This window comes from Setaria italica, chromosome III (genome assembly GCF_000263155.2).
Source record: "Setaria italica strain Yugu1 chromosome III, Setaria_italica_v2.0, whole genome shotgun sequence".
NCBI classification, from domain to species: Eukaryota; Viridiplantae; Streptophyta; class Magnoliopsida; order Poales; family Poaceae; genus Setaria; species Setaria italica.
Window position 1 is genome coordinate 17489314 of NC_028452.1, and position 20995 is coordinate 17510308.

The 20995-nt window shown below is 50.7% G+C and overlaps 2 protein-coding genes across 2 annotated transcripts; one reads left to right on the plus strand and one right to left on the minus strand.

Moving 5' to 3' along the window:
• LOC111256743 lies at positions 1 to 3095 on the minus strand. The gene is made up of 3 exons (XM_022825238.1): positions 2882 to 3095; positions 815 to 1282; positions 1 to 541 (listed from the first exon to the last, which is right to left on the minus strand). Exons 1-3 carry the CDS (start codon positions 3093 to 3095, stop codon positions 297 to 299), a joined length of 927 nt encoding a protein of 308 aa, XP_022680973.1. The 3' UTR covers positions 1 to 296.
• On the plus strand, positions 2786 to 5917 carry LOC101780246 (ras-related protein RABE1c). Its single transcript, XM_004961779.2, has 9 exons — positions 2786 to 2946; positions 3053 to 3166; positions 4433 to 4505; positions 4654 to 4754; positions 4842 to 4907; positions 4999 to 5096; positions 5228 to 5290; positions 5362 to 5454; positions 5532 to 5917. Exons 2-9 carry the CDS (start codon positions 3094 to 3096, stop codon positions 5607 to 5609), a joined length of 645 nt encoding a protein of 214 aa, XP_004961836.1. The 5' UTR covers positions 2786 to 2946; positions 3053 to 3093; the 3' UTR covers positions 5610 to 5917.
• The last annotated feature ends 15078 nt before the right edge of the window (positions 5918 to 20995 follow it).

The following is a 20995-nucleotide window of genomic DNA, read 5'->3' on the forward strand; positions in this document are numbered from 1 at the left end:
TATCCAACAATATGTTCATAACACATGTTCACATCATCAGTACGATATCCTATATCGCTAACATCATCAGTACGATATCCTATATCGCTATGATCTGTGAAACCTGATCATCTCTTGACATACGTGACCCATGGGCAACGGGAGGTACAAGCTCAGGGCTGTCACGATTCACGTCGCAGAAGACAACACCTCTTGCAAAGGTCGACCCAGCAAAGGTAGCCGCCGTAAGGGACGACGACCTTATGACTTTGTGAGCTTCCCACCAGCCGCGGATGTCACGGAACGTGGCCTTGCCGTCACGGACGCTCGCGTGCTTCACTTCCCACTCCACCAGCGGAGCCTGAAGAGCTAGCGCTCCCCTTCGAGAGAGGCGCGTCCACGTCGCCGCTGTCGAGCTTGCTCAGATTAAGACGGAGCTCCGCCACAACGAATCCTCCTGAATCGTCCTCACCGGTGAGCAAGAGGCCGATGCCGCTTTTGTTCATCATGGACGTTTTTGGTTGCCTGGAGGAGTCTAGCTCGCACCAGCCAGCCTGACTCCCTAGAACCAGACCCATTGCATGTAAGAGAATGGTGTTTGGTTGCCTGCTCGCACGGGCCAGGCTCTCCCGAGAAGCTCTTTAGTTGCTCGGACGAGGACGGGTTGTATGAGATGAAAATATATAAATAATCACGTAATGGCATTTATTATGGAGAAACTATTATCTTAAAGCTTTTAGTTTATCTTATTACTTCTTAATATTAATCGAAATATGTTAATATCATTTAATATGTGCTAATAATGTATTAATAACATCATTAGATGGCTAATTACCTGCACCACGCGAGCCTGGTCCAGCAGAAACGGCCGATTTCCTCGCACCGGTAGAGCCTGGCTGCGGAGGGAATCTCGCACGCGCGGAGCTTGACCGAGCAGATACGCGAACCAAACAAACAACAAATCTTGCACCAGCAGAACTAGCTGAAGGCTGATGCAGGCAACCAAACGCCCCATGCGTCGCTGGCGACTTCTCCTCCAGGAGCCCTCCGCCGCGGCCGCGATCTCCTTCTGGATCGAGTAGTGGCGCGGGAGCAGCGAGAGCCCGGTAGAGGAAGAAGTCGATCGCGTAGCACGTCAGGCCCTCGAAGTTGCCCTCCAGGCGGAAGATTGCGGCGTCCCCGTGGGCCGCCACGACGGTGTCGAAGCAGGAGAGCTCGCGCCCCTCCGGGCGGTGGTGCACGCAGAGGCGGGACGTGCCAGGCAGCGAGGAGAGGAGGAGGAGACGCGACGGGGTCACCGTTGCTGGCGCGGGCCATCGCGGACGCGGAGGTTATCCTGTTCCTGTCGTCGCGGTGGACGGAGACGTGGTACGGTCCCTGCGGAAGATCTGATGGTCCATGACCACCCAGCGAGGAATGGACGGCCCTCGGTCCGATCGGACTTCCATGGGAGCTGCGGCCAGCCCCCGAAATCCCGGATGCACGGAACGGCACGGCCACCCGGCGCGGAGGAGTGATTTGTGGGCTTTGCCAAGATAGAATGATAGATGGCCCAATTTTGTGCGAACAACAAGCGAAGGTCAGTAGTCTACTTCCAACAATTTGCTAGTAGAAACAGAGAGTACTGCCATTCTGAAAGAGTCTGGCACTCCTGTCATTTTGCTGTATAGATAATATACAAAACAAAAACTGAGCATTGGATGCACTGCAATTAGAGCTGCTTTGGCAAATAATGGTTGCAAAAGGTGCTGGTCCCTGCTGGATACCACCAACCATTTTAGGCATGTGGTCGAGCTTCTTGTGCGTGCTGTCCGGGCCTGCATGGCTGCATGTGGTTGGTTAGCAATTTCATACTCTGGAGTTACCCATCAGCGCAGTTTTAGAATCCTGGTCATAGGGGCCTCAACACGCTTGAAATGCCATCAAGTTACCCTTTTTCCTGTAGTGCTTGCACCGTCCGGCTCCGCCCATCCCTTGGGCCACTTTCGCGTGCTGTAACTGCACCGAGAAGCCGCTGACGAGTGGGAGTTTCCGAAGGAAGGGGCTGCATGGAGGCTGCGTGACCCCACGGATGATGATGTTGGGAGGCTGAAACCTGAAAACACAGAAAGCACACCACCGGTCTGCTTTCCGTTTATCCCTTTCTTTCACGCAAAAACATTGTTACCACTTGTACCATCAAATCCACCACAAAGGGCGACTGCTAGGTACACAAGCTGAATTGATGATCGTCGGTTCTTCGGAAAAGGAAACTTTTGGATTACACATCAAGTTTGAAAATACTTGTATGTTTGGTTCAGAAAAGACATTATCTTTCATAATACTTATGCTTTCTAACTTCAAACAAAACCATACACACCAAATGATTCATAAATAATGCGCGCCACAGATCCAGCGGCCAGCAATCGCGCTCGCCGCCCCTAGCTAATACTACCTCCGATTCATTATATTTAACGTTTCAGACGGTGATTTGCCTGCAAGTAGCCAACGGGAACGTCAAAGAATCGGATGTAGTATTCTACTAGGAGCATATATACCCTAGGCAATGCATCTATCGAGTACTATTTCTTGATTGAAAACTGGAATGGTCTCCCCTCACACTAAAAAAACTTTGGCGTCGCCATTAGCGCAGAATACCATCCGGTGTCAGGCTTAAGCTCACCGGTCGGTGGCTAAGCGCCTCGGGTTAAGCATCGCAAAGCGCCGCAAGTAACCCAGACGGGCAGACCCAGCCCTGTCTTCCAATCCAAGTGACCTGACCCGACCCGACCTGACCCCATCATAACACACGCTCGCTCGCTCATGCGCCCGGCCCCGTCGAATCAAAACCACCACCGTGTGCTCGTTTTACCCCTCACGGAAAATTTCCCGTCTCCCCGTCTCGTCTCGCTTCGCCCCCAACCTCCCCTGCGCAGCCCCCAGATCCGGCACCGCCCGCTCCTCGATCCCCGCGCCCCACGCCCGTAGGTGAGCCCACCGATCCGCCCTCGCCCCGCCCCGCCGTCCGTCGCCGGCCGCCATTCCCTCGGGTCGCTCACCGGCGCGGCGTTCCTCGTTTGCCCTCTGCGTGCAGGTCGGGGGTTGCGTTGCGCCCCGGGCAGGAGGAGGAGCGCCATGGCGGCGCCGCCGGCGAGGGCCCGGGCCGACTACGACTACCTTATTAAGCTGCTCCTCATTGGGGATAGCGGTGGGTGCCACTAGATCTCTCCCTCTATATATCTCAGTAGATGGATGAATTTGTGCGTACGCGCGCTCGCGTTCGTGGGATCGGGGGTTGGGTTTGGCTTACACGCCATGTGGATCTCGCTCCTGCTGCCCGTGGCCGTTTTCGTGCGATTGATCCGTGTTCAGTTTGTAGTGGAGAGCGGAAGAGATGTTGCTTGCTGGTTCCTGCTTTCTGCCTAACTCACCGTTCCTTCATCTAGTAGCCGCTTTGCTGCATTAGTCTCAGATGCGAAATTGAGGGGCAGTGATGGGAAGGATGGATTGTGCCTTTCTGTGACTTTTTTTCTTTCTTGTATGAACTTCATTTGTGATATTGATGTGAGTTTTTCCTTCATTGACGAACATTCACCTGTGCAAATTGTTTGGTTCATGGAAGATGCACACTGGAAATAGTCCAATTTGTGGAAATGTGCTCCTAAAGTCTCTTGCACTGCAGATTAAGTTGGTAGACTTGTTCAATGGTTGACGTTTTGAGTTGATACTTCCTGGTTAAGCAATTGTTTCTTTTACCCATTCTTGCATTGAGCGGACAGACTAGAAAATCTTACTTCAGAATATGTTCAATATAGGTGATTTATATAATAAAATATCATTTGTATGTGATGCTGTGTGCTGCTCTGTGTTCTTTGATAATTTACTTGTTAGCGCATACTATTTAACCATTATGTCTATGGAATTTGCTGTCAGTGAATACAGAGAGTTTCATGCTTTTGAGGGTGGATAACGTGTGAAAATGGCAGCCGCTGGATGTTAGTTGGAGCAGTGAAACTAATTTATCGGCACTAGAAAAAAATTACAAAACCTATTGCAGGACTTAAACCACAAAATATGCCTCAACAAAACTAGGTGCATTGTTGTGTTCTCTATCTGAGCCATTTTATCCATATTTCACTCTTTACCTGATTCAGCATTACTGATGATCAACTAAGTGGTTCTTGCTACACAAGGATGATGGCTATCCATCCTGTAGTCTGTGTTCTATGCATTGGTTTAGAGCATTTCTAGTATTTGCTTGAGGTCCATTGGTTCCTGGGATAACCTTGGAATTACTCCGATTGCTGAGTCTTGCTCTAGTAGCTATGTTGTTATAACATGTATAGATCTGGACAGTTATCATACGAAGGTATGTTTTTGACTGAAAAGTTACTGTGCAGCTAGTGTCATGTCCTTTGGTTAAGTTTTCTGTTATCTCAATTGCCTGACAAACACTTTTCTTACTTGTTTCTAGGTGTCGGCAAGAGTTGCCTCCTATTGCGGTTCTCCGATGGTTCCTTCACTACAAGCTTTATTACCACAATTGGGTAAGTCTCTATGGTGACATGATTTTTTTTTCTTCGAAAAGCTTACGGACCTGAAGATTGTTCAAGTGTTCATCATCTCTTCCCGCAAAGATGGGATTGTGGCATTTGTTATGTACTTAAATCTGATTTCAATGCTTGTTTTATGTAGTATTGATTTTAAGATAAGAACAATAGAGTTGGATGGCAAGCGCATCAAGCTACAGATTTGGGACACAGCAGGCCAAGAACGCTTCCGGACCATTACCACTGGTATAGTGTTTTATTTCATTTCTGATCATCTACTTCGTTGAAGTTATATGATAACATTTTGATCCAGCAAACATTATTTTATCTCAGCATACTACCGAGGAGCTATGGGCATCCTGCTGGTTTATGACGTCACTGATGAGTCTTCTTTTAACAGTACGCTCTTACCCAACACACTCTATTCCCTAATGCTTCCATTTTGAACAAATTTACCCATTTGTTGATAATTGTCTCACCTAACATACAGACATCCGAAACTGGATTCGGAACATTGAGCAACACGCCTCTGATAATGTCAACAAAATATTGGTTGGCAATAAGGCAGATATGGATGAGAGCAAAAGGGTAGAGATCCCTGAAGTCATCTTTTCCTTTTGATTGTTCTAGTATTCTATAAAATTTCACTGATTTCAGCCTGTATCATTTGTTTGAAATCACTGATTACATGCTTAACTTTACTGTAACTGTTACATCAGGCTGTACCTACTGCAAAAGGACAAGCGCTTGCTGATGAGTACGGGATCAAGTTCTTTGAAACTGTAAGTTTCTGCCTGAATCGAACCTTTTCAGTGACTGTTGTTTTGGTCTCACAGAGTATTGTGTTTTGCAGAGTGCCAAGACAAACCTTAACGTGGAGCAAGTGTTTTTCTCCATTGCACGTGACATCAAGCAGAGGCTTGCCGAGACAGATTCCAAGCCTGAGGTACAGATAATTGCATCTGGTTATGTTTGAAATTTCATCTCAACCAATGATCTGAGCAATCTATCCTTGCACTGTAGGACAAGGCAATCAAGATTAACAAGCCGGATGCCACCGAGACACCAGTTGGCCAGAAATCTGCTTGCTGCGGCTCATAAGCGAAGCACAATGTCTGTGGTCGTTGGTTATTTGACTTTATTTATTTCCCGCTTGGCTGTTATAGGAAGAATTTGAAGAAGCCACTTTGATATACTGATGTGGTTGTACTTGTGTTTGCTTCCCCTCTTTGAAGCAACCACCTCTTGCTGTTGACGTAGCTATTGCTATTGCCGGGAGCTATTGCACTCTGGATTTCGGTCCATTGAAAAACCTCCCCCCTCCCTACAGTGTGTAATGAATGAAATCCATGTCGTTGGGTTTGCATTTTATCGATCAATGCATGGAATAAGGTGTTGCTCTGCGTGCATTGTTGCGTTGTATTTTTCCTTGCAATTTATTTTCTTGGGAAAGCACCTTTGATGTACTTTTGTTGCTGTCAGGTGTATTCCCTCTTTAAAAGCACGGGGTTTGACCTATCGTGGTCACATACTTTGTCCTTAGATGTCTTAAGTTGTTCATATGGCTATATGAAATTGACATCATATCAAGTGTTCTTTAAAAACTGATCTCATGGAATGTTGTCGAATAGAATCTAGTTACCAAATTTATATAGTATAGTTAACAAATTTCTTAGATTAAGCGTTGGTCAAAGGTTCTTGGATTGTGTACCAGCCTTAGGCTAGTTTCAGTGCAGTTACCAATGCAGTTACCAAGTGCATTACCAAGATTTTACACTGCTTGATGAGTGTAACCCCACATTTGATGAAACTCTCCCTATCATAATAATCATGACAAGTAAATAAAATTACTGGTGTGGTATATATTTTAATGTTCACGAAACTCCTATAAAAACCGTCCATTGAGACCGGCTACAAAACACCTCTCTCCTCATAATGATCATGACAAGTAAGCAAAAATTGGTGATGTGGTATAGATTTTAATATTCATGAAACTATTATGAAACGGTCCATTGAGACTGACCTTACGAGAGACAAAAGAGGAATGAGGAATTTATACCAGTGATATTCGTGTTCGATGATGATACTTATTGCGTGGAGTATATATTTGGAAATGAAACCAAATACACTTTGAATTTGAACTATACGAAAAAATTGAAACGAACACAACTTATACATCTGATGAAGGCAACATCTCAAAGAGAGCAATCCAATATCAACTTTTTCTGCACGCCCTGCATTGTGTCGCCGAGCCTAGCGTTCTTCCGGCACTTGGCGCAGTTCTCGGATGTTGCCAGCTTCAAGTCCAAGCAAATGCCACTGGCACAACCGTTGCTGATGTCTTCATCACCCTCCACCGACGCCCCGTCCCCGGAACGGAGGGTTCCGGCGGCCACCGCCGTGGTCCTGTGTCTGTGTGTCACGAACAAGAATGTGACGCCGAATGCTCTAAAGGAGGAAGGGGAAGGAAACGGGATCAAGGCTGCGGTAACAACTCAAGGAGCTGGGCGTCCTCGACGGGATTCGAAGCCCAACAAGTACTTGGCTGGGCCGTAGTGGCTAAAGTAGTTTAGGCCCATGAACGGGAGTCGTTGTGACCATTCTGGCACGGGGTGTAATGGTTAAAGGAGGAGGCGTGCACTAGGGGAGAACTGATTAGGATCACGTCGGTTGTGGCGGCGGCGGCGAGCTTAGGCTCGAGACTCCGACGAGATCCTTATCCTTGTATCGTGAATCCTGAACAAATTCCACTATAGTGTGTGTTCGTGTCCACCGGTATAAGTTGTGTCTCACATTTGGTATTCAGAGTTGATCGATTCTGGATCCAACGCACTCTCATCTCACTCGCTTCCAAGTTCATGTCGGAGCCATGGTGGTACCGACGGATTCCATGGCAACGGTGTCGGCGAAGCTGGAGGAGTTGGGAAAAAAAGGTGGATGAGACCAATCGCAAGATCGAGGAGATGCAGCAGTCCATTGATCTTCTTACTCAAGAGCAAGGTGCAGTGAAGGAATGGAAACCTAAGTTGGAGAACAAGGTCACGGAGTTGCAGAATTCTATGTACGATCTCAAGCAGAAGGTAGATCTGTTCGTCCACGAGCTCCCAAGAAGAAGCCAGATGAAGGGATCAAGGTTGAGGCGCCTTCCCCCACCCATCTAGGGGTGATTGGAGATGCAGAGGCGTCTGGGCAATACTACCACCGCGTCGAAACTCAGCACCGGAGTGTTGGTGCTGGGGTTGTCACAACCCTGGTGCCACCTCCGGTCAAAGGTGCAAATCGAGACCTCAATGTTACACATGTTCCTTTTCATGGGTTTGATTCTGTTGGATGTGTTAGTTATCTTCCTGCTCCTAGCTTTAGTCATGGCATACCCCAGCTTGAATTTCCTCGGTTTGGTGGAACTAATCCCAAGATCTGGATTAGGAGGTGTGAGAATTTTTTTGATGTCTATGAAACTCCTAAATCTCATTGGGTTAAGTTAGCTACCATGAATTTGGGGGCTCTGCTGATTTTTGGATGCAATCCATAGAAATAGATCTTAAGAAGTGTACTTGGGAGAATCTCTGCCAAGTTGTGTTAGGAAGGTTTGAGAGGGATCAGCACAACCATGTTATTAGGCAATTATTTCATATCAAACAGTCAGGGTCAGTAGCAGAATACATAGAGCTTTTTGATAAGCTTGTTCACCAACTGCTGGCTCATGACCCTTATTTCAATCCCTCTGTTGTTACTAGTAAATTTGTAGATGGTTTAAAGATTGAAATTAAGGCAATAGTACTTGTTCATAGGCCAAAAGATTTGGATATTGCTAGCTCTTTGGCAATTTTGCAGGAGGAAGTGCTAGAGGGAGGTCCTAGCAAATAAAGAAGGAGAATAGAAGTACCCAATTCTATCAAGTCAGTGCAGAGGACTGGCAGTGTGTCTTCTGTAGCAAGGCAAAATGAACAATTTCCAACTGAAGATAGGAGATCTCCTAACCATTAGGTGATAGAGTGTCAGCTCTGATGGCTTATAGGAAGGCCAAGGGACTCTACTACAAGTGTGGAGCAAAATAGGATCCTCAGCATACTTGTCCTGAGAATGTTCCCCTCCATATTGTAGAAGAGTTTTGGCAAATGATTGCAAAGAAGGAGGAACCTGTACATCAATCCTTGGGTGAATCTGATTCTGATTCATGAGAAGATTTAATGGCAATTTTTGCACAAGCTGTAAATGAAACTTATTCTGGGAAGACAATGAAGCTCCAATGCTTTATTCAACAATATAAGACTGTTGTATTGGTGGACTCTAGCAACTCTCATAATTTCATTAGTGAGCAGTTTGCTGCACTTTTACCAAACTGGAGACCACTGAAGAAACCTATTGATGTCAACATGGCAGATGGAGGTATTCTGCAATGTACACATAAAGTGGTGAATTGCAATTGGCTTGTTCAAGGGATTCAATTCTTGACAACTTTTAAGATACTTCCCTTGAAATGCTATGATGCTATATTGGGGATGGATTGGCTGGAAACTTTTAGTCCTATGAAGGTACATTAGGCTCAAAAATGGCTGTCTTTCCACTACAAGGAGAAGAAAGTCAGGATACAGGGAACACAAGATAACACACCTTGTCTTTATATCACTGGAGATCAGTTATTTGCTATACAAAAGCAAGATGATATTTGGTGTGTTCTGCAAGTAATTCTGTTGAACAACATCCTAGCAATGAAGGCAAGAGTTAGTGGACAACTATGTAGAACTCTTTGCTGAACCAAAAGGACTGCCTCCAAATAGAAATATTACTCATTCAATTCCCTTGCTGCCTGGAGCCCAACCTTTCAAATTGAGGCCATATAGATATACCCCAGCTCAGAAAGATGAAATAGAGCAACAAGTGGCCAAGCTTTTACAAGATCACATGATTCAGGCCAGTATAAGTCCTTTTGCCTCCCTGTATTGCTAGTCAAAAAGAAAATAGGAGAATGGAGGTTGTGTGTAGATTTCAGAAGGTTGAATGCCTACACTATCAAGAACAAATTTCCACTACCAATCATTGAAGAGTTGTTTGAGGAGTTGTATGGAGCAAAATGGTTTACAACCTTGGACCTTAGGTCTGATTTTCATCAGATATTGGTTAATGAAGAAGATCAGTACAAAACTATTTTTCAAACACATTTCGGCCATTTTGAGTATAAGCTTATGCCATATGGGTTAACAGGAGCACCATCTACATTCCAAGCTATTATGAACCACATATTGGCACCTCTGCTCAGGAAGTGTGTGGTAGTCTTCATTGATGATATACTTATATACAGTAAGAGCTATGAAGAGCACGTGCAACATGTAAGATGGTCTTTGACTTGTTGAAAGAACATCAATTTAAAGTCAGGTTGTCTAAATGTAGTTTTGCCCAACAACAGCTCAAATATCTGGACCACATTATAAGTGCTGAAGGTGTGGAAACAAATCCTGGAAAAGTCAGTGATGTCCAGAATTGGCCCGTTCCAACTTCAGTGAAGGAATTGAGGGGGTTCCTTGGCTTGGCTGCGTATTATAGAAGATTTGTCAAAAATTTTGGCATGTTAGCTAAACCTCTAACAGAACTGTTGAAGAAAGAGAAAATATTTGTGTGGATATCTATAGCTGAACAGGACTTTCAAACTTTGAAATCTGCACTCACTTCATCTCCAGTCTTAGCTCTTCCTGATTTTAACAAGACTTTTGTGGTGGAAACTGATGCATCAGACAAAGGAATTGGAGCAGTATTGCAGCAAAGAGGGCATCCAATAGCTTATGTTAGCATAGCACTGGGTCCCAAAAGCCAAGGCCTTTCTACTTATGAAAAAGAGAGTTTGGCAATCTTGGTGGCTATAGATCACCGAAGGAGCTATTTACAACCTGCTAAATTCATCATTCAGACTGATCAGAAAAGCTTAATTCACCTGGATGACCACTGCTGAATTCATCATTCAGACTAATCAGAAAAGCTTAATTCACCTGGATGACCAGAGGCTAAATTCCTAATGGCAGCAGAAGGCTTTAAACAAGTTGCTCGGTCTACAATACAAGATCTCCTACAAGAAGGGCTCCACAAACAATGCTGCTGATGCACTGTCCAGAGTTACACATGATGAAACTTCAAAAGTCTTGGCTTTATCAAAGGCACAACCAGTTTGGTTGGATGACTTGCAGTCTAGTTATGCTGATAATGAACAAGCTCAAAAGCTATTAACACAACTTTTACTCAATCCTGATCAAGGCAAGTACAAACTATCACAAGGCATTATCAAGTACAAGAACAGGATATGGTTGGGTCATAGCCTAGAAATACAACAAGTTATGAAGGTTCTGCATTCAAGTCCAATGGGTGGTCATTCAGAAATCTTGGTCACATATATAAGGATCAAAAGATTCTTCTATTGGCCTCAAATGAAGGACCACATACATGAGTGGGTTGAGTCTTATTCTGTTTGTCAACGAGCAAAAGTCGAAAGGGTGCCTTATCCAGGTCTTCTTCAACCTTTGGAAGTACCTGATCATGCTTGGCAAGTAGTGACTCTAGACTTCATTGAAGGCTTGCCAACTTCATCTAATTACAACTGCATACTGGTAGTAGTTGACAAGTTCTCAAAATACTCTCACTTCATAAGTTAGTCCACCCTTTTACTACTCTCAAAGTGGCTAAAGCATATACGGATGATGTCTATAAACTACATGGCATGCCACAAGCCATGGTGTCTAACAGAGATAAAATATTTACTAGTCAACTTTGGCAAGAATTATTTAAGTTGTCTAAAACTGAACTCAGAATGAGTTCTGCATATCATCCTCAAAGTGATGGGCAAACTGAGAGGGTAAATCAAAGTGTGGAAGCTTATCTCCATTATTTTGTACATTCTTGTCCTTCCAAATGGTCACAGTGGTTATCATTGGCTGAATTCTGGTACAACATCAATTTCCACTCAGCTTTGAACAAATCACCATTTGAAGTGTTGTATGGGCATGCTCCTAGATACTTTGGAATAGAAGGAATAGAAGGAGTGGAACATTGTGCTATACCAGACTTGGAGGGCTGGCTAAAGGAAATACAAACAATGACAGAACTATTACAGCAACAGTTGTTGAGAGCACAACAGCGGATGAAACGTCAAGCGGACAAGCACAGAACTGAAAGATCCTTTGCTGTTGGAGAGAAGGTTTGGCTTAAGTTACAACCTTATGTTCAGACTTCTGTTGGCTCACGAGCTAGTCATAAGCTCTCGTTCAAATATTTTGGTCCTTATCTGATTGAGAACAAGATTGGATTGGTTGCTTACAAGTTGAAGTTGCCTTCTGGAAGCAAAATTCACCCTGTGTTCCATGTTTCACTCCTTAAGAAGGTCAAAGGTAACATACCCACTGGCAGCCCGTCTCTACCTCCAGATGATGTATCTATGCAGGTACCAAAAATGATGCTCGACTGGTGTCTCAGGAACATTGGAAGAAGAGCTATCTAGCAGGGTCTGGTCAAGTGGCACGATTGGCCCGCGGAACTGGCAACTTGGGAAGAAGAAGATCACATCTTACCTCAGCTGGAATCTGCAATGGCTCGCAGACAAGCCGTTATTCAAGAAGAGGGGGATGTCACGAACAAGAATGTGACACCGAATTCTGTGAAGGAGGAAGGGGAAGAAAGCAGGATCAAGGCTGCGGAAACAACTCAAGGAACTGGGCGTCCTCAACGAGATCCGAAGCCCAACAAGTACTTGGCTAGGCCGTATTGGCTAAAGTAGTTTAGGCCCATGAACGGGAGTCGTTGTGACCATTCTAGCACGACGTGTAATGGTTAAAGGAGGACGCGTGCACCAGAGAAGAACTGATTAGGATCACGTCGGTTGTGGCGGCGGTGGCGAGCTTATGCTCGAGACTCTGGCGAGATTCTTATCCTTGTATGGTGAATCCTGAACAAATTCCACTATAGTATGTGTTCGTATCCACCGGTATAAGTTGTGTCTCACACTGTGCCGCCGCATGTGGCCACCCAACGCCTGCCCGACCGCGGACTTGAGCCCGCACACTGAGCAGCCGCCTGCCGTGCACTCGCCCTCGTCGTGCTCAGGGGCGGATCTAGGCCTCGGGTTGCCCGGGCTACAGCCCGGGGCGAGGCCCAAGAACAATAGGAAAGTCCTTCATAAAAATAGCATAAAAAGACTTTTTTGGCCCATTAGCCCACCCCGAAGACAACTTGGCCCAGGTGGCCAGGCCATCACCCAGTCACCCTAGCGCTAGCCGCCTCCTGTCCGCCCACCCCCGAGTCCCCGACTCAGCCGCCTCCAGGCCGCCTCCCGTCTGCCCGACCCGTTCGCAGGGATTGAAGGCCGCCGGCCGCTTCCCAGGCGCCGCGTCGGCGGGTCCCCCGGCCCCAGCTTGCCGTTGGGCGTCGGCCGCGCGCCGCACCCCTGGCCCCCCACGGCCCCGCGCTGCCGCGCCCCCGCCGGCAGGGAGCCAGCGGCCAGCGCCCGCCGGCCGCCCGCGCGCCGCTAGGGGCGCGCCGCCCGGCCGCCACCCAGGGCCCCCGCCGGCTGCCGCCTCGCCTGCCGCGGGTGGCGCGCGGCGCGCCCACGCCCGACGGCCCCACGCCCCAGGCCACGCCTGGCAGGCTGCCGGACCTTGCTGAAGTCTCGGTATGCTATTTTTTTTGAAATTGCTCGACGACTGCTAGTCTATTTATGCTATTTCTATGTAAAGTAATGAATATGTCATTTCATTGATTTGAGCAGGAAGTATTTGAGTCTTAGTTTGTAATTGCAACATTTCGTAATCATAACTTAGAATAGAGAAATACTATGCTAAAAAGAGTAGCGCCGAAAGTGTAGAGAGTCGGGTTGAGCAAAAAAGATTACGGATTGAACTTGATATGAGAGATATAGTTGCTGAATTGTTTGAGTCTATTGGTTGAATTGTGCTGTTTGAAAAATATGTTATATCTAATAGTGTATGGCTAGTAAGATTTTAAGCTTTATATTAGTTAGTTCGGGGCGGAGCTCGTTTCTGGATCCGCCACTGGTCGTGCTCGTGCGCCTCCGGCGACGCCCGGCGCGTCCCCACCGTGTTGTAGGGCTTGGGGCGCCTGTGGCTGGCGCGGTGCTCGCCCAGCGCCTGGAACGTCGGGAACCGCCGCTCGCACGTCTTGCATGCGAACACGTGTCGGCGCGTGGCAAGGCCTGACGTCCTCGCGCTGCTGCCGCCGCCGAGCGGTTGCCGCCGAGCGGTTGCCGCCGCCCCGCTGCTGCTGCTGCGAGAGGAGCACGAGGATGCTGGCCGTGTCCACAGCGATCTCCATCGATATGCTGTCCTAGCTTGCTGCTCCGAGCTGCTCGATGATGTGCAAGTGCTACGTGCAACGCAACGGTGTCCAGGAGGCTTCCGGCTTGCACGATCATATATAGCGTGATGACGACTAGCTTTACTTCAGCATTAGCAGTAGGAAATTGACCGGCGAGTGTAAAAAGTTTCTAGATCTCGCGGTATGCTATTCTACGCTGGTGTTTGAAGGGATTAATTGGGCTCGATAATAAGTCCAGTCTCGGTGGAAGTTTCACAAAGAGTTCCATGAGCATTAATTTTCATGACACATCACTAATTTTGCTAACTTTGCAAGGTATTTATGAAGAGAGATAAGGATGAGTTTCATCATATGTGAGAGGAGTTTTATCCCCATGAAACTTAACAGGCACATTTACCTAATTCACAGTCTTGATAACTGTTTAACGAAACTGTGCACTAAGACTGGCCGAAGGAACGCACATGTAGGCTCAGTGCACCAATGCAAAGCTGCCTTAATTCAAGCTCCATCGGAAAAAGAAGGGCGTCACGGCGGCCAGGTTGTTGCGCGCGGGCGTCGTCGGCAGCCATCTGATCGCCGAGGTTTCGGGTCCTTGCGGCGCGGCGGGCGCGACTGAAAGTAATAGGATTGCGTGGAACTAGTAGATTGATTAGGGATACGGGGATACAGTACATATATATAGGCGCCTGCATAGGGGCAGGCGCCTAACCCTAATCACCTAGGGCCGGCGCCCAGAGATGGGCCGGCCTGGGCCTGCTATACATGGCCCACTCACGCAATAAACACAGCACACACATGTTACAGTCTAACACCCCCCCGCAGTCTGAGCGTCGGTAGCCTGGACGTTCAGACTGGACCGGAACTCCGTGAAGACCGAAGAAGGCAGGCCCTTGGTGAAGATGTCGGCGTACTGAGATGTCGTCGGAACATGCAAGACGCGGACTTCACCGGTGGCGACGCGCTCCCGGACGAAATGGAGATCAATCTCCACATGTTTGGTGCGCTGGTGCTGAATGGGGTTGGAGGACATGTACATAGTGCTGATGTTATCACAGTAAACCAGAGCTGTGCGGCGCAAAGGGACACGGAGCTCATGGAGAAGCTGGCGCAACCAGGTGACCTCAGCGACGGCGTTGGCGACGGCACGGTATTCTGCCTCGGCACTGGAACGGGATACTGCATTCTGACGCTTGGAAGACCAGGACACCAAGTTGTCGCCCAAGAAGACCGCATAACCTGATGTGGATTTGCGGGTGTCCGGACAGCCTGCCCAGTCCGCATCAGAGTACACCACAAACTCGGTCTGCACGGACGGGCGCAGCAGGAGGCCCAAGTGAAGCGTGCCGCGTACATAGCGCAGAATACGCTTCAGGGCCGCGAGATGTGAATCGCGCGGCGCGTGCATGTGGAGACAAACCTGCTGGACAGCATAGGAGATATCCGGGCGGGTGAATGTCAGGTACTGAAGGGCACCGGCCAAACTCCTGTAGTCGGATGCAGCTGCAGCCGAGAGCAGGTTGCCGTCACTGTCAGATAGCTTGGGGTTGGTATCAACAGGCGTCTGACAGGACTTGCAATCGGTCATACCTGCACGATCCAATATCTCCACCATGAACTGACGCTGGGAGAGTAGCAGACCCTTACCAGAGCGCTGAACATGCATCCCAAGGAAGTGATGTAGCTGGCCGAGGTCCTTCATCGAAAACTCCTGGCGCAAGTCCTGAATGATACGGGCCAGGAGGAGCGACGAGGAGGCGGTCAGAACAATATCATCCACGTAGAGGAGAAGGTAGGCAGTGTCATGGCCACGGTGAAACACGAAGAGGGAGGTGTCCGTACGGGCCTCGACAAATCCGAGCTGCTGCAAATATGTGGAGAAGCGGCTGTACCATGCCCGAGGCGCCTGCTTGAGGCCGTAGAGAGAGCGGTTCAGCTTGCATACATACCCAGGATGAGCGGAGTCCTCGAAACCAGTCGGCTGGGCACAATAGACCGTCTCAGACAGGGTGCCGTGCAGGAAAGCATTCTTGACATCAAGCTGGTGTATAGGCCACTGACAAGAGAGAGCCAACGAGAGCACTGTGCGGACGGTGGCGGGTTTCACAACCGGGCTGAAAGTCTCGGAGAAGTCAACCCCAGGGCGCTGTGTGAAGCCGCGAAGGACCCAGCGTGCCTTGTAACGCTCCAGAGAGCCGTCAGCATGGAACTTGTGCTTGAAAATCCACTTTCCGGTCACAATGTTGCTGCCTGAGGGCCGAGGAACGAGGTCCCAAGTGTTGTTGGAGAGGAGAGCGTCGAATTCTTCATGCATCGCCTGGCGCCAATTAGGATCAGCGAGGGCCCCACGATAGGACCGAGGCACCGGAGAGAGAGACGACGAGTGGAACAAGGTGGGCTGCCAAAAGCCCATCTTGCCACGGGTCGTCATGGAGTGTGTGTTGATGACGGGGCGAACCGGGACGGCGCCCGGAGGCAGAGAGGCTGCAGGTGGCTGCTGCGGTGACGACGATGGTGGAGGCCGGTGCCGACGGGAATAGACCAGCAATGGTCCAGAGGCGTCGACCGACTCCTGAGGTGCCGAGACGGGAGCAGACGGCCCAGGCGAGGGGCTGCCCAACCGGGTGACAGGGGCGGCAGCGCCCAGCCGATGGCCGGGAGACGTCGTCGGGGCTGGCCGGTCGCCGAGGGGTGCTGCAGGGGCAACCGGCCAGGTGCTGGACGACGGCAGGGGGGCGCCTAGAGCGTCTGAAGGTGAGGCGGGGGCGCCGTTGGCGCCTAGGGACGGTGCTGGTGGCGCCGAGGGAGCACCCGGTGGTGCTGGAATGCCGGCCGCATGCGGTAGTGTGGCGACGTCGACGCCAACAGGGGGACCTTCAGGAAGCAAAGGAGGCGCCATGCTGTATGGAACCACCTCGGGGAGCTCCAAAAAATTAAACTCATTAGTGTAGACTGGTGAGGACTGCTGGAAGGGAAATTGCGTTTCGTCAAACACCACGTGATGAGAGATTATCACGCGGTTGGTGGAACGGTCAAGGCAGCGGTATCCCTTATGATGAGCAGAGTAACCAAGGAAAACACAGAGAGTGGAGCGAGGAGCTAGCTTGTGGGGTGCCGTGGCGGAGAGGTTCGGATAGCAGGCGGAACCGAAAACCCGTAGGTGACCGTAGTCAGGTGGAGTGCCGAAGAGGGCCTGGTGCGGTGTGGAACCCTGTAGGGTTTTGGTCGGCATGAGGTTAAGGATATGGGTGGCGGTGTGTAGGCCCTCCACCCAATATGCTGGCGGCATGCTGGCTTGGAAGAGGAGGGAGCGAACAACATTGTTGATGCTCCGGATCATGCGCTCGGCATGACCGTTCTGTGGCGAGGTGTGGGGGCAGGACATTCGCAGGTGCATCCCCTTGGAGAGGAAGAAGGTGCGGGAGCTGGAGTTATCGAACTCGCGACCGTTGTCGCACTGCACGGCTTTCACTGTGGCGCCAAACTGAGTATGCACAAGCGAAAAGAAGTTGGTGAGAGTCGCAAAAGTGTCAGACTTAAGGCGCAGGGGAAAAGTCCACAAATAGTGCGAACAATCATCAAGTACCACCAGATAGTATTTGTAGCCGGAAATACTAGGAACAGGGGACGTCCATAGGTCACAGTGGAGTAAATCAAATTTGTGAAGAGCACGAGATGATGATATCTGAAATGGAAGGCGCACATGACGACCGAGCTGACAAGCATGACAAGTGGTATTGGCAGCTTTATTACAAAGGAACAGCAGAAGCAACTCTAGATTAAACATCAGAGCCGGGGTGCCCGAGGCGATGATGCCACACGTCGGAGGAGGAGGTGGCTGCCAAAGCGTGAGCGGCGGGGAATCGAAGCGGGTAGAGGGGACCGGAGCTATTGCACCTGACGATCACTCTCTGGGATGACAGATCCTTCACAGAACAGCCAGCGGGATCAAATTCGATGGAACAATTATTGTCAGAAGTAAACTGGCGAACAGAGACCAAGTTTTTAATAAGTTTAGGAGAAACTAAAACGTTATTAAGAGACAATGATCCTGGAAAACAAGCGGAACCAGTGGCTGTGACAGGAATTAAGGAACCATCACCGACAATAATGGAGGAGGGAGAGGGATACCGCGAAGGGGAAAAGTGGGAGAGGGTACCAGGGTCGGATGTCATGTGGGAGGAAGCACCGGAGTCGAGGTACCAGTCAGTCGCCTGTGGTTGGTTGAGCGTCATGGTGCTGAACGTAGAGGCGAGAGACTGCTGGTCCCAGGAGGAGGGCAAGGCCGAAGAGGCGCCGTAGAACCCGGGCGGCGCCTGCTGCTGCGCCGGGGAAACTGGGGCGGCCCAGGCCTGCTGTTGAGCAAGCCACGCCTGTTGCTGCTGGGCGAGGGCGGCCTGCTGGTGATGGGCGAGGTAGGCCTGGGGCAGAGGTGGGCCGCCTAGGGAGGCGGGGTGGGGTGCAACGGTCCAGACCGCAAGGGCCCAGGACCGGGATACATCTGAATGGTCCCAGTCCATGGGTTCCAAAAGGACGGCCACGTGCCAGGGGGGCGTCGCCTGCGCCAGGAGGACCAGGGGTTTTGACGCCCTGGCCGGAGCTGGCGCCTTTGCCCTGGCCGCCCCTGCCGGAGCGTCCTTGGCCGCCGCGTTGGCGACGATCGCGGCCGCCGCGGCTCCCCCCGCCCCCGTTGCCGGCGCGAGTGGTGTTGGGGGGCGCGGGAGGCCGGGGCTGAGAAGGGCCAGCAGTGGCCCCGAGAAGGGCCTGCGGTGGCTCGGACGGCGAGGACGGCATGGTCATCTCCTCGAGAAGAAGGTCGTCGCGAGCCTCCAGGAAGGAGCGCAGGGGGCGGCTGCGACGGATGTCACGACCGACGGCGTGGAACTGGTCGTTGAGGCCGCCGACGAGGGTGAGGACGAGGAGCTTGTCGTCGACAGGTGCCCCGAGGTCGCTGAGGCCGTCGGCCATACCCTTCAGGCGCTTGCAGTACTCCGTGATGCTGAGGTCGCCTTGCTTGAAGTTGCGGAACTTGGCGTCGAGGAGGATGATGCGCGTCTCCTTGTTGCCAAGGAACTGCGCCTCAATAGCGAGCCAAGTGGTGCGGGCCGTGGCCCCGCGGTCGCCACGGGCCATGACGATGTCGGCGAGGTCCGTGGCGATGCTGCCGTAGAGCCACGAACGGACGACGCAGTCCATGCGAAGCCAATCTGCGTAGGGAACAGCCGGAGGGTCGCGGAGGATGTGATCCTGCAGCGAGTACTTGCCGACGGCGAGAAGGAACTGTTCACGCCAACGGGAGTAGTTACCGTCGGAGTCGAGGACAACAAGGACGAGGCTGCGAACATTCTGGACAGCGGCAGCCTGGGCATGGAGCTGAAGAAGGGTTGCGGCTTCATGCATCAGTAGAGCGCGGCGGGCGTCCGAGTTATCGTCGGCGTCGTCGTGGACGACTGAGTCGTCGTCGGAAGCCGGGTTGGCCTCCTGGCGGGCCGCGGCGGCAAGTGCCAGGGCCTCGCGGATGCGAGCCTCGGCGTCGTCGCGGTCCCGGGCGGCAGAGGCGGCCGCGGCCTCGGCGGCTGCGGCGCGGGCCAGGGCAGCGTTGCGCATGGCCTGACGCTGGGCGCGAGAGGCGTCCAGGCATGCGGCGTCGGCAGCGACCTCCTGGGGCGCGGCATCGACGGCAGCCACGGCAGTGGCGGGAGAGGCGGGCAAGGAGCCGGCCATGGATCGCGCGGAGGCACGGGGTGCGGGGAGCGCGCAGGGGAGGCGCGGGATCGCGCAGGCAGCGCCGAGAGGCGCGCTAGAAAGCGGAAGAAAATGAATCGGGGGTGACCCGGACTCATGATACCATGAAAGTAATAGGATTGCGTGGAACTAGTAGATTGATTAGGGATACGGGGATACAATACATATATATAGGCGCCTGCATAGGGGCAGGCGCCTAACCCTAATCACCTAGGGCCGGCGCCCAGAGATGTGCCGGCCTGGGCCTGCTATACATGGCCCACTCACGCAATAAACACAGCACACACATGTTACAGTCTAACAGCGACGCATGGAGCGAGCCGCGGTCGTGGTAGCTTGGCGTCAGGTGGTTGAAGTTGAACCGGACGGAGTGGCTCAGCCTCAGCGTTTCACACCTTTGAGGTTGGTGGTTGAAAGTTGAAACTGGACTTTTGCCGGAGTGTGGCTCGCTAGCGATCGAGCTGGACCCTGACCTGAATTCGTTCGTGTCTCGGAAAGTCAGAGCTCAGATTCAGCACGCGTAAGAACACAAAGCAAGCTCGACAGGAACGTACCCGTTCAAGTTCAGCAGCCTAGTCAGCGTTTTTCTCGATCGGCTGAATCGGATCGGGTTGGTGTGGTTAAAAGTTCCCCGGTCTGGACGGCTAAACATAGTATTTGACCAACTGTGCAGGGAACACTGATGGAACAATGTCCACCAACCATTGTGGGTTTTCTTTGATCCGAGCATGACCAATTGAGAGGTGTGGTGCTAGCAATATTAATGCGCACACTTCTTTGAACCAGGCAGGTTCTAGGCGCATTTACGCTCACGCTCGTATGTTACGGATCAGACTCCACGACACGCATCCACATCTAGATCCTGGTCTGAGCAAGCAGGTCGCGTTCAGCTGCTTGAAACGGATCCATGCCGATTCTGACCAGGATCCAGTCGGACCAAGTTACCAACCCCGACTACACGTACGTGACTGGTAGTGGTAGCCTCCTGCGCGGCGCATTTCTCATCGCAGCAGCCTAAACGAGCTTTGCGCGTTTGGGAAAGCGGCCGTCGACACGCATCAAGCGTGGCTTTCAGTTCTGAATCCGAGTGAACTGAAGCTGTGCACGAGTGCCTAACCGCTGGATGCCACTTACTCTAGGAACTAATTAATCCCCCCCTCAACGGCTGCGAATATGCCCGATTGCCGATTGTGGTAAATCACGGCACGGGTGAACGAGATCCGTCAGGCTGGCGGCGAAGGCGAGCCAGGTAGACCGTGTGAAAGCGCGGCCGCCGGCCGGTCAGCCGCACAATGCTTTTCTTCAACCCGGCGTTTTTTCTAATTGGGTTCGGGTTGGTCGCTTTAATTAATGCTCCGGTGTTAAAATTCACTACTACAAAATGAGTTATAAGAGTAGCTTTAGTGTGAAATCAATTTTGGATTAGAAAACCA